Genomic DNA, 14177 nt, shown 5'->3' with positions numbered 1-14177 from the left:
TACCAAGAGAAGAATTCTGTAGAACAGCAACCCCAATGGTCATTCTGGCCAACACCAGGGCATGCAGATGTACAGTCTTACAGCTCAGGGCGTGGTAGAAAACCCAGCACCATCACAGCCAAGCAGTTTGGCCAACAGCACCAGAGGGAGGCCAAGGGGCTGAGCAGCAGTGCCCTGCTCCATCCCCAGCTCTGAGTCCTCTGACTCTGCTCCCTCAGGCCAGAGCCCCAATTATTTCAAAACAGGAGATCCCACCAAGCCAGCAGTGCCTCTCACACCTGTACAGTCACCCTCCAGTGCCACCAGCAAACTGCCTTTGCTGCTCAAAAGGCCATTGGTCCCTACAGCCAGAGGGAGGTTTAAGGACAGACGGACAGACAGACTCTTCTGCACAGACCACGCCCGCAATCTCCAAGGGTTGTTACCCATGGAAAATTCACTGACAGTATTTTTAGTTTAAATGGAACTATTTATACTGGGGATGTCTGTATTAAATGATGAAATGCAAGCTACAGCTGCCCAGCTCAGAAACAGGTGGAAAGCTGCTTCTTCAAAACAGTGCAGAGTTTTGACACAGGCTTCTAGAATCACAAAGACAGCAGCAAAAGTTTAAACTGAAAATTTCTTCTTGAACAGTAACAGCCAAAACACTCCTCCATATGAGAGTATTCCAGAGGTGGCTACTGCTAGATTTCTCTTGAGTAAAACATCCTGAATTGCTTTTATAAAGCATTTTTTGCTGAAAGGTTAGAGGAAAGCTTAGCTGAATTTGAGGGGCTGGGGGAAAAAAGAACTTGTTAAGGACATTCAGGGCTTGTAAAATGTATAAGGTACAGGACTGCTACTTTCTGGTACATGGAAAACCAGCATGGATGTTCCTCTAGAACCAGTCACTTTTTATTCTTCTCTGTTATTAACTGAAAATAAGCAGCCTTTTGGTTAATAAAAAGCCCTATTACCATCAGTGCTGCTTCAGAGTTTCTAGACAGTTTCACCTGATGGAGACATATTTATAAAACACACACACAGCTTCCTTCCTGTTGCTGGCTTTCCTCTGTCCCATCCCAAAGCCATCTCCAGAGCCTGTTTTAATCCCACTGAGGAAAATGCTGAACTGTCTTCCTGTGACATGTCTGGGAGATGGGAGGAGGGACATGCACTTATAGTCTGCTCTCCATGGCTTTCTTCCAGAAAAATACTTCACATATCCTTGTTTGTTTGTTTTTAAATTCTAAGTGACTTTTAATGTCAGTGAAAGTTGCTGGAGTGATAGCTCTGGGAAACTTCAGGCCTCCCCTTAGGCATCAGCAGGGGCTGTGCCAGCTGCCCTGATTCTGCAGAAGACCAGGAGCTCATCTGCCTCTTCTACCATCCACCACAGGAAAGCTCAGCTCAGGCTGCTCAAGATGAGGCAAGTGTCAAAGCATCAAATTTTCAGGCAAAGGGAATAGACTGAGCTCAAAGCAGCAAAGCTTGCAGGGCATGGGAATTGAAAAACACTTAAAACTGATTTTCAAGGTATTTTGCTTGGGGTCAGAGGGGTTTACTGGCAGGCTTGCACCTGCTGGAGAGGGGAAAATCAGGAATAACATTCTAGGCACAAAAAAATACATGCATGAGTTAATGTATAAATAATAAATAACCTTAGTCAAAGAGCAGGAAAATCTCACAGGATGCTGAGGGAGCAATTAGAAATCTCATCTTCACAGGGCTAGGAAAGCAGTAATTGAGATGTTCTCTGCTGCACCAAGCCCTGAGGGTACAAGAATATCTGGAAAGAAGACTGCATCTGTGCCAGGGAGCCTTCCTGGCAGGTAATGTGCAGACACCAGAGAGAGCAGCCAGCAGCAGGCAGCAGCCCGCTGCCAAGGGCTACTCCCACAAAGACCACACTCCATGCTCCACCTCAAACACTTCCACAGACCCTGGGACTCCAAGACAGGGAGGAAAGCCCATGGGGAGCAGGCTCAGAGTCGACAAGCACAGCTGGCATCCTAGATGTGTGTTTCCTCAGAAGGGAATACAGATCTTATGCCATCCCAATCACTACCTGAGCACTGCCAGGGAAGCTCAGCCTTGCTCCCATTTCTGGATAACAGCCTGACCTTGGCCATCCCACAGCCTCTGCTCCCAGGGCAGCCCTGCCCATAGAGGAAGATGATCCTTCTTGGGGGTTTCAAAGCTGATGCCAGCAGTCAGGTAACACCTGCATCTCTACACTTTATAAAACGTGAGTAAATCTTGTTGGCTTTGCAGCAGAGCACACCAAGATCCAGAGAGCCTAAAGGCCACACTGGTAAAGACTCTTCTACCACACTGCACAATGTCCTGTGTGTATCACACTGGAAGTTTGTTCAAACCTCTCTGGTGATTTATGAACTTCATGTGTTAAAGTTTGCATTTTCAGGCATGTCCTGGACAGTGGAGAACCCGGCTTCCAGCATTTCTGGGGCAGCTTGGAAGACAGCTGTAAAGGAGACAGAATGGCAGTGTGGAGCTCCTGTTTAAACACAGCTATGGTTAGTAGAGATTTGGCATGTTTCTCCCCATGAACAGAGATAGGGGTGTTTTCCTTGTAAACAAGTTTGCATCAAGCCCATAAAACCATGCTGCTGACTACTGAGAGCATAAACCCATGCTACTGACTCTGAGAGCATCAGAGCCCTGCATCCCTGAGTTTAGCCAGCGTGGTTTACAGGAAAAACAAAACACACCCCATTGGTCAGAGAAACAGTGCCAGCAACGTATCAAAACATTATCACTGCCAGTCAGGCTTCAAACATGCTATGTGTGGGACCACACACACACTCATGGACACTTAGAGTCTAGAAATAGTTTATTCTATCCAGTGAGTCAACTCAAAGAAACTGAAGAAGTTGCATTCTAACAATACAGAATCAGGGCTTTGTTGTGAAGCCATGGTACACCCAGAGCAGTGTCTGCCGTGACCAATTAGGAATGCACTCAGCAAACCAGGGCAACCTGTGATGTTCTGATGGAGACACAAAGCTGGGGATGTGTGTTCTGCCCACTAAAGGAGAATGCTCCCAGTCCAAGGCTATCTACACATTGACCTCCTCTTCCAAAAACTGGAATAAGAAGGAGCTTTGTCAAAATCAAAAAGCATGAGAGCACGAATTAAGATCATCACTACACTCAAGCACTTATGGGTACAATGAATAGAATATTTATTTGCTGTACCTTCACCTCAGGGTAATCTAAAGGTTATTATCCTTTCTTGTGCCCATTTTTTTGCAGCAAGGTCTAAATGCTGACCAGACAGTTAGCTTAGGTTACCACTATGCCCAGACAATCACCTGCTCAGCTGGCTGAGGTTGTCTCACTGCTCCCTCCTGCCTGTCCCTGGCTGTCATCACCTGTCCCTCACAGCCCAGTGCAGACACCATCTCTCAGGTCTGTCTGCACACGTTTCAGTGCAAAAGCATCCTTGCTTTGTAATAAATGCTCTTATGCATTCCAACCCTTGCCCCACATTTATAAATACATACAATGAGAATATCATATAACTGACATCTAGTGAATGTATGTTTGAAGGAGTAAATTATTATTATTATTACTAGATATTTATCTTGAAGGTGGAGCAAAGAGTGAGAGCTCTAAAGTGGGAAGACTCTAATTAATCTGAAGGATATTCCACTTTAAAATACTTTGAGGTGAAGAAAATCACCTGGTTTCCTTTAGTTTTACCCCCCACACCCCAAATGTGAAGATGTCCCTGCCCAGAAGAACAACAAACAGATCCTGGAAACTGAATTTTTACTTTTAAAGTAAAGACAAAGGAAAATGCATTATATTAACAAACTTAGTAATTACAAACTTCTCAGTAAAAGTTTCAATAAAGCCTCTCTAGAGGTGTGAACCAAAGCTCAGGAAAGTTACTAGGAGGGTTTTTTCCATCAACTTGACTGTATTTGGCTTTGACACTACCTGATTAAACAGCAGACACCACCAATTTCAAACAGTATGCTACTGTGCTGCTCTCTGCCTTCTGCATGCAATATTTACACAGCACGCTCCAGGCGAGGTGTCTGCTCTGGCTACATGAAAGCCTTCAGCCTCACAATGTCACACAGCACACGGTGCTGCCAGCCCCCCTCACGGTCCTGCTCTTCCCTGTGGCTTCTGGGGACAGTTCCCTTTGCGTGAGCAGGCACAGATTAAGAGGATACAGCATGAAAAAGGAAGATCAAAAAAAAGAAAACCACTTCACATTAGAAGGTCCAGCTGCTTCCTCCCAAATGACTAAATTAGAGAGCTCGTACGTCACCTCCTGCCTCAGGTAGGGTCACATTGAATCCCTCTTCCTGTTTAATCCATATAAAATGGGAAATGGGTTTTGAGCAAGACAATGATTGAATACAAGAGTAGTATTTTTTCAGACTGTATTTTTTATCAGGTAATTGCAAGACTGCTTTGAAAGCCAAAGAAAATAACATGAAATGCTACACACACTTCACGGGTGGCTCTGGGTCAACCACTTCTTGCTTTGGGCTTCCAGTGAGGATACCAGCACATATCCTACCTTGCAGGGACAGAGGAGGCAATGCCTTGGAGCTGCTCTCTGAGGGCCAGGGGTGTGGGTGAGATGAATAGACAAGCTGCTCTGGGATGCAGGAAGTCTGGGCTCCCTTTCCTATTCCAACAATTGCTTCCTTAGGATGTCTGTGCATCTCTCTATCTCCATGCTTTGGTGTCTCAGTTCTTCTCACTTTTAACTCAAAGCAGTGAGACTGGTGTAGTTTTGACTACAAGCCATCAAGCTGGATTGCACCAGTGGGCTCCAGCACCCACACACTGAGCCCAGGCAGGGCTCTCATGAAGCCAGAAGTCACATGCAGCTGCAGCACCAACAGCATTTGTGCTGTGTCTTAGGCCATCATTTCCCTGGCAACCAAGTCCAGTGAAAGTCAATAGTAGCATCTTCATCGTTTTTAAAATGGAACTTGGAGGCTTTGAAGCTGTTGTCCCCAGCTCATGGACTTGCTAAAAGCTTTTCCCTGAACTTTCATTTAGCTGCCCTCCCAGCACACTCAACCACAGGGGAGCCAGTGCAGGCAGCCTGCTGGGACGTAAGGCCTCTGGATTATTTCATCCTGCCCTGACCACCACACATCAGGACAACTACCTTATCTCTCTATTGAAAGATAATCTATTCCAAAGGCTGGACACAGCCATTTGCTTTGCAAACTGTTGAATTTAGACACCACTGCCTCTTGGCTGAATGTTCCCAGCCCAAAGCTCTGCTGGAAGAAACAACTGGGAGTGCTCCTTGATCTGCTGGGCTCCCTGAATGCATTGAAGCAGCCTCAAGTTGCACAGGACAACTCATTTGATGAGCCAAGCAGGGGGAATTCAGCTCCTTCTCCCAGGGTAGCAATTCCTTCTCCAGGGCATACTAACACAGGAGCAAAGATCCTTGCCATTAAACCATGTCCAGACTCCCCATCAGTGCTGGCCATGGTATAAACAGCAGCTTGCAGCAAAGAGAATAAAGCCATGAAGATACCTGATTGTGTCAGAATTGCTCAAGTCTGAGCAGTAAAAGCAGGAGCAGCCAAGAGTCAAGGAGCAGAGCTTGACCCTATCAGTACAAGATTTTTCTTCAAAGCAGGCTGACATTTTACAACAGGTCACTTGACACAAGCACACTCATGTTCTCCTGGGAGCAGTGCTGAAACCCTACACAGCAGAACTCAGTCCCTTAAAAGTCAGCAACACCAGTACACCGAGGAGGTCAGCAACCACTGACCATCCATGCAGGGACATTCCTACAAGAGATCTCAAGGCATTCAGAGGGGGCATTAGGAAACAATTACCCTGGGGAGGAGCTGGGACAGTATACAGGCATCTCAGATACTGACATCAGCAGGGCACCTCAGTCTAACTGGAAGGAGGCAGAGCAGCCACTTGTAAGCCAAGAACATTTTACTTTACTTCTGTGCTGGACAAAGCTGAAAAACACACAAAGCCCAGCTGAAACAGGAGCAGAGCAGTGCTGAAAGAGAAAATCTCCACTGATGTATCCACCCCTGCCCTTGGGATAACACAGGCACACTTAAGAGACCTCAGAAATTACCTCAAGCCTATAAATGTCTGGTGAGATAATGCACATCAGTAAGTGCTCAGTCCCCAGCAGAAAAGCAAGTGGTAAGAGAGGGGGTGGGGGATCCTCTTCATCTGGCTTCTAATGAACGTTTGCCATCACCCAGGTCTGCAAAGCAGTGAACAGGTGAAGGTGCAAACCCAATCTCATCTCCCTGGGAGCAAGATCAAGCACATCTGTAGGCAGAGGCTCCCTGCAGGGCTGCTAAAGGAGACAGACATTTGGGTAAAGGATAAGACATCTGCCTGAAGATAAGATGGGAACAGAGAGAGGGAAGGAGAGGGGAGGTGTCCTCTTTAACCTCCATGATGGATAGCTGAAGGAGGCAAGCATCAACAGTACATCCTTTGAAATACAGAATTTCTGGTTTGGGATCATTTTGTGCTTAGTTCAGACAATTACAGTTTCAGAGCAAAAGCCAGAGAAGCTACCCCATAAACAGATCAAACCTCATCAACTGAGAAAAGAGGATTTCTGACTATTTAGTGCTTAGCAGGGGCCAGAAAAGGGATTTGGATTTTGCTACCAGCTTTTTCTCTTCCGAATGATTCACTGGCACCTTCAACCACTAACTGCACTGTCCTAACCCACCCAGCTTCACTGCAGCACTGCTCAGCCAATGTGTGACCCCTGGTGCATCAGGGGTCTTTCCAATAAACCCAGACTTGACCTTCCTGATATTGTTCTTGTTAAAAGAAAAGGGAAGGGACAAAGCAAGGAGATTTAACATTTTTTCAAGTATTAGCAAGTGCAAATCAATTTTTAAAAGATCATCAGTATGGAGAAATAGAAAACTAATTTGAAAAGTCAAAAGCTCTAAGAGCAGCAGTAGCTTGTGTTGGGGATACACCATACAAGAGGCATGTGGTTATTGATCCAACCTTCTGTTTATCCTTTCTCATTCTGCCAGCCAGGGCCCCCAGCCAGCCAGGTGGTGTTGTGCAACCCAGTTGCAGAGAAGGATGCAGAGGGAAGCACTGCAGACTCCTTCCCCAGTAAGGATTTCCCAGAAGAGGGTAGAGAGCTGGCTGGGTTCCTATCAATAGCATTGGAGCCAAGATTTTAATCTATTCCCACAGGCAGAGCCTTTTTCAACTTCCAGTGAGGCAGAGTCTTATTCAACTTCTCCAGAAGTTTCACACACACAGGATCATAGCAGAGGATATGTAAAGCTGTCTTCATTCTTTAGCTTTCTTTATTCAAAGCCACAAAAGCTGTGCTCATGTCATGAAAGACACCTGCTCCAGGCAATGACTCCTGGCAGCTAAGCCAAGCAGTGCAGGGGCTTATGTGCTGCTCACATTTAGCCCTCTCCACGTGCTCACAATGCCTAAGGTGTGCCTTCATCTCTGCAGGTTCCACTATGGTCCTGAAAGATCACAATTAAAAGGAGCGAGAGTTGTGTTAAAACACCTGCAATACTTAGGTCACCATCCACCAGAGAAACACATCATTAATCTGATGCCAAGGCACGTTTGCATGGCCTGAAGGCTTGGCATGAAGACATTTATGGATGCTGGAGATAGAAAAGCTTTTTGATATTTCAAAGCCACATAGAGCAAAGAACATAAAGCTTTGCACTCTCCAAACTATCCACAGGCAATGGAGAGAGCTAAATCCTAAATTATATTAACCTTAGAAGAAAATACTCATCTCATGTTAGAAAAAGAGCACAGAATCAAAGTAACAGCAACCAATGGGTCAGACCCAGGGAACTGAATTCTTTGAAAGCATGGGTCCACACTCAGTGACAGATGACAGAGTGACCCCATTGTACTGAACACTGTACAGCCACAGATGGAAACTAAGTGGGACAAAAGGCAGAGACACCATTCATCACCAAACAAACCATTTAGTTTGTGGGGTTTGGGCTGAGAACTGGGCACACGGAGGTGTGGAACTATTGTACTGAAGAGCATACCAGTTGAGGTGTAGAGTGACAAGGGTGATGGCAAAGAAACAACTTTGCCACTAGAAGCACTGAAGAGATCTTGGAATAGTCTAGGTTACTGTTTATTAACATGCAATGACAATGATCATCAAGGAAAAAGATGTATTTTACAGGTAAACACAGGAAATATTTTCTTTCAAATTCTGTAAACACAGGGTTTAAATCCTTGTTTTCTGGTCATTTTCCATCAAACAAGAAATGAACAGTGTCAATTTCTCTCCAAGAGAAGAGATTGCAAGCAACCCAAGAGACTGGAAGATATTGTTAGCAGTTCTTTTGTATATTTCGGTGCTTGGCAGATGTACTTTTCTGATGCTGAACTGCCACCACTTTTCGTGTGAGATAACACCCTGCAGCTGTGTCAGGCACAGTCCACAGCAAAGTTTGCAAAAACCAAATAAACCTTTCCCACCTGGAAGCAGTGAGTGCATAATAGACTGAATGCACAGGTCCAGCTGCAACCTGAGAGGACATAAGGCCTACAACTTCCAGTTTATGAATTGGTCCCAAGATGCTTAATTCCATGGTAGATGAGAGCTTCAGCTTTACAGGAGTGCATCTCCCAGCAACATAGTGCCCTCTAGCCTTAAACGGGATTATGGTCTAAGCCTCAGAGGAAAAACCTCAGTGATATGCAACACTAATATAAAGGTTTATGTCCAGTCTTTGGCCTTATCTTTTCAACAATCCATTCAGCTGCTGATCAGCTCTGGAGAAATCTGGCAGACACACAATGCCAGGAAACACAGTATACTCAGAGCAATTTCACACCAGATGCAATACTCCCTCAGGCTTTTCCTTACCAAAGCTGGAAGGTTTACCATCTCTATAGACAAAATCCAGCTTTCTGTGTTTTAAAATGCATGTTGTATCTTGAGAAACAGTTAAAGGATTTGGTGCAACTAAAACCCAGAAACAGTGAGAGACAGAGAAGCAAAAACACTTCTCTACCAATGTGGAGACAGAAAAGCTACTGACTGTATGCTGCCAACTCCTTCAGGCAAAGACACCTCAACATGACAGGCTGCAACACAGGAGTCTGGGAAAATGGTTAAAAACTCTCCTCTATTGCTGTGCTATTGGCAGTAAGGTGTGAAAGGAAGAAGGTGAAAGAGAGATAAAAGAGATCCAAACGCTGAGTCTGCCTTGGGAAGCATGCAGACAGACTGCCCCCTCAAAAGAAGGTCTGAATGTAACTTAGGGGTGAGAACGAGCGAAGATGCGCTCGGCACCGCCGGCTGCCCGACCCCGCCGCAGCCGAACCTCGCTCCGCTCCCCACCGCGCACCCCGGCCAGGACAGGGACAGCCGGGGGATCCGGGAGAGCTGCCCTATCCTGCCCTGGGACTGGTGAGGAGGAAGAGAGGGAAACTTCAGAATGGTAACCTTGAAACGAGCCAAGAATCAAACGGGGTGAAAGAGGGTGAGGAAGAGGAGCCGCACCTCCAGAGCAGGAGGCCGCGGGCAGCCCCGCGGGCGCCTCACCTGGGGCCGGCGTCTCGCCCACATGAGGCGAGGGACGGCTCCGGGCACCGCTCCGGGCACGGCTTCGGGCACCGCTCCGGGCACCGCTCCGGGCTCCGGGCACCGCTCCGGGCACGGCTTCGGGCACCGCTCCGGGCTCCGGGCACCGCTCCGGGCACCGCTCCGGGCTCCGGGCACCGCTCCGGGCACGGCTGCAGACACTGCTCCGGGCTCCGGGCACCGCTCCGGGCTCCGCGACCGCTCCGCGCCCGGCCCGTCCCCCCTCACACGTGCGCACCCCGCGCCCCGCCGGCACTCACGTAGTGTTTCGAGGGGTTCCTCCGCTTCTCCACGTCCACCACGTTGGCGTCCAGCACGCTGTAGGACAGCATCTTCGCGCAGCCCGGCGCGGCTCCGCCGCTCCCTGCCGGCGCTGGCAGCACCCTCCGCCGCGGCGATGCCGAGCGGGCGGCAGGGAGACAGCCAAGGGAGGATGCCCCGGTGCCGGCTCCGCCCCTGCCGCGGCGGCGGCGGCGTCTCCCCGCTCACAGCAGCCCAGCCCAGCCCGGCTCCGCTCCCTGCCCGCTGCCCCGGGGCTGCGCGGCCACTGCGGCGGCGGCAGCGGCGGCGGGAGGGGCCGGGCCGGGCCGGCGGCTCCGCCCCCGGGTGGCAGCGGAGGGCTCTGGCGGGACGGGGCGGGAGGGGACGGGAGCCACCGCCCCCCAGTGCCGGAGAGGGCGGGCGGCTGCCCCCGGGCCCGGGTAGAGCCCCCGCTCCCTGCCGAGACACCGCGGCCCGGCCTCGAGGAGAGCCCGGGGGAAGGGGCGGGGGGAGCCCCAGGGCCTTCCATGGCTGCAGAAAGGGTCCGGAATGCCCTCCCCGAGCGGCCAAGGCCACGCCGGAAAGCCGCGAGTGAGGGGCTGAGCCCGCTCGCACCGGGCTCCAGCTGGGAGCTCAAGGTCGGCCAGGGAAGGTCCGCAGTGCCCCGTCCCGCAGGGACACACGGACATCTCAGCTGAAGGAAGGTTGCACAGACCCGCTATTATGAGGGCTTTTTAGAGCTAATTCTGCTCTTTGTATATGCCTGCACAGGTAAATGGATATCATCTTAGTCCCACGCCAAGAAGAGTTTGCCCCAGAAATTTCAGATTTTGGGGTTTTTTTTTCTTTTCAGTAATGCATCATTAATTTGCATATGATTATTTTAAAGTTACGTCAGAAATGGGAACTTCAATGTGATCTTCCAGCCCTCAGCTTGTTTTATGACATGCATTAGCTATTCAACAAATTAACTGAAGTTATAAGATCTCTCCTTCCTCTGAAGTCTCTTCAAGAGCAGCCCGTGCAGATTTTCCAGTAAGATTCCAGAGTGCTGCTGTCGGCTCAAGACCTGCCAGCCCAGGAGTGCAGAGAGGACCAGCTCCTGGCAAAATAAGCTTCTTATTTACAGTCAGAACAGTCCATCTCAATGTGATTTCCTTTGACGTGCTCTAGTCACAATTTCTGAAACAGAACTTTTACAATGTTACTGGCCCTGAAACAATAATCATGAGACAGACACCACAGTCACAAAGCCTTAGGTATTTGGGCCAGAAAGCTGGCATAAAAAGTGGCTGTTTTCAGTACATAGCAGGTTTCCACAAGCAGCCTAAGGGAGGAGAAAAGAAAAAAGAAAAAAGAAAAAAGAGAAGAGAAGGGAAGAGAAGGGAAGAGAAGAGAAGAGAAGAGAAGAGAAGAGAAGAGAAGAGAAGAGAAGAGAAGAGAAGAGAAGAGAAGAGAAGAGAAGAGAAGAGAAGAGAAGAGAAGAGAGAAAAGAAAAGAAAAGAAAAGAAAAGAAAAGAAAAGAAAAGAAAAGAAAAGAAAAGAAAAGAAAAGAAAAGAAAAGAAAAGAAAAGAAAAGAAAAGTCAGGAGCAGCCCATCAGTGCATAAGATATCAGCTACTGCCAGGTGGGAACCAGGTATCTGCTGGCATAGTGACAAGGACAGATGCTCTGAGCCAGCCTTCTCCTCCCTTCTCAGCTAATATACACAGTTTACCAAAATAAATAACCTGACATAAAATGCTAAAATGCCAGCATCCCTCCCCAGGAGGTGCATAGGTATACATGAGACAAGGAAGGCAACAGAGGGGAAAACCTCATGTGCCACTTCCATTGTCACTTTTGAGGCTTATCTTCTTCAAGGCACCCTCTTCTCTTCTTTGAGGGACTTCCCACCTCTAATCCTCATGCATGACACAAGGCAGAAGAACAATTATTTACATTAGAAACCTTTGCTGTTTAGACTGGCCAAGAAGTCCCTGGTGTGCAGAGCAAACAAAGAAGATTCTTTCTTCAAAATGTAAATATTCAAATAACCCATTGATAAAAATATTCCTGGCCAGTGTGATTTGGGTCTTGGATGCCTCTTCCCTGTGAACCATTATAATACACATCACACATTCCATCCCGTTCTCCTATCACGCTGTCCAGAAAAAAAAAAAAAAAAAAATCAAGGGTCCCATCCACTGTTGAAGACTCAGGGTTTGTTTTAAAACAGCTTTCAAAACATGTCATTGTGAGGGAGAGACAAAATACATCATTCTCCAAACACCCTCCCCAACCTGACATTTTTAATGATTGGCATCTTTTTACTGATACTCTTCTCATCTGCTCTTGTAAGGAAGGAGTTTCTGTTTTCAACCAAACCTGACACTGGTGCCTTGGGGTTTGCAGCCCTTTGGTGTCTGCCCTGTTCTTTCACGGCATCTGCTCCACTGTTCACCTTCCCTCTATTCAACACAATTTGATTCTCCTCTGCTCCACACAACCCATCCCACCTGCAAAGCCTGGCCAGCCTTTGCACCTCTGTCCCCCTCCTCCTCTATTATCTGATGGGTTTGTGCTCACAGCCACCTCCTGCTCTCCTTGTTTGCTTGCTGCATCTGTCCATGCATGTAGGAAAAATGTGTGTTGCCAGGGGCATGGATAGTTCTTTTAAAACATGTACAACACCCAGTCTAGTGGGAGTCCAATCTCCAAGTATTGCAAAGCTGGCAGAAGAATAACCAAAACCCCTTATTATGCTGCAGGCTTGGGAAAATCTGCTCCTGTCTTAGGCAGCAGCTGGGAAATTGAAGCTGATGGCACTTCCCAGGCTTGTATTGGAGAGCTGGGCTACAGCTGCTGGGGCTGAATGGAAGCGAGCCTGGGTACACTGAGGAGCACAGCAGGCTGGGTGCAGAACAGCCTGTACCTGACCAGGGCCATGAACACAAGGCTGAGACACTAATTTGTAGGAAAATAACTCTGGAGATTTTAGTGCTGAAACTCCTAATATTTACCTTTTTTTTTTTTTCTTAAAGCCCCCACTACTGAAGTCCTATCATAGCATGGGAATATCACTGCTGTTAAAACAATTTTAACACATATATTAGTATAAATATTAACTGCTGATTTAATAACTCACTTTCAAAGTCTCATGCTTCTGATAAAATTCACCTGAGGAACACCCTGGGAAATTCACCTTCTGAAGGTTGAAATAAACCAGCCATTTTTAAAACCTTTTTTTCTCCTCTTTTGCTAGATGGGTATTGGGGTAAAGATTCTTCTTTCACTTTTTTTTGAACAAGCAGGTAATCACATTAGCCTCACAGACCTAGTGCAGCTAGAGCCCAGCAGCCTGGACTCTGCTCCAATTACAGCAAAAGCTGATCCGTGACAGAATGTGTGTATGTGATGTTGTCAGAGCTGGAGCATGACTTGAGTTTTCATATTTCAAAAGGACTCTCTCATGCTGGCAATTTTTTTGTAAATAAGCATTTGAGTTGTAAATTGAAAACACTTGGATTGTTAAATCAGTGAGAAAATAAAACAAGGGTCAGGCTTTTCTGTGCTCCATTAGGGCCATTTCTAATGCTTCTTATTAATTCATGGCATGTCACTGTAGATAGGTAAGTGCCCCTGAATGTTAACCTTGCTGGGGTCTAGCAGCCCTGTCTGTGGTGGCTGGACTTGTTGTTAAAGATGATTTTCCTTTCTGTTTTCTGACTGAGCAGCCAGGTGGAACACAGGGTTTTCCTGTCCCACTAACTGAAGAGACTCTAACGGTGCTCAGCACCCTGGGGGAGAAATTAAATGCCATGAGCTCAGCCCCTTGGGGGAAGGGGAACTGTGCAGTGCTGTGCATGACAGATTAGCCACACAACTCATTACTGGCAACTGGAGTTGCATGCATAATCTGCTAGACATGGTACTAGAGATGTGCCCCTTAGGGTTTTATTGGCTCTGATGTGCAACAGCACAACACAGAGCCTTTGTTACACTCCCATCTCAGCTTCTGTACTTACAAAACCTCAGCTTTTTAAAAAGGCTGCTTTCCATGCAGTCCTTCCACTTCAGCATTTCAACATACACGGCCTTTGATAGGAATGACAGAAATGGTAGAGCCTGTCTGGCATTCAAATCTGAAACTCTGAAACAAAGCACGGTGGGATCTTTTTTCTTATTTTTTTAAAAGCCAGTTGCATTTCATCTTCTTGGGAGATTACTGCTCTTCGAATGAAATTCCCTCTGGAGATAAATAGGCCCAGCTAATATGGTAGAAGGCAGCCAAAGGAACCAGCAGCAGTGCTGGCAGAGCAAATCCCCCCTCCTCTAG

General features: G+C 47.5%; 1 protein-coding gene across 5 annotated transcripts in view; it reads right to left on the bottom strand.

Annotated features, from left to right (window-relative positions):
- Positions 1 to 9963, bottom strand: part of SH3PXD2A (SH3 and PX domains 2A) — a 242460-nt gene extending 232497 nt beyond the window's left edge. For all 5 annotated transcript variants that reach the window (XM_063163269.1, XM_063163270.1, XM_063163261.1 and 2 more), the window contains exon 1: positions 9859 to 9963. In XM_063163269.1, the coding sequence (XP_063019339.1) occupies positions 9859 to 9930 (72 nt within the window). In that variant the 5' untranslated portion in view covers positions 9931 to 9963. The remainder of the gene's footprint in view (positions 1 to 9858) is intronic.
- Between the last annotated feature and the right edge of the window lie 4214 nt (positions 9964 to 14177).

The sequence above is a fragment of the Melospiza melodia genome, chromosome 9 (assembly GCF_035770615.1).
Source record: "Melospiza melodia melodia isolate bMelMel2 chromosome 9, bMelMel2.pri, whole genome shotgun sequence".
In the NCBI taxonomy this organism is placed as follows: Eukaryota; Metazoa; Chordata; class Aves; order Passeriformes; family Passerellidae; genus Melospiza; species Melospiza melodia.
This window is presented reverse-complemented; position numbering and strand designations above follow the sequence as displayed.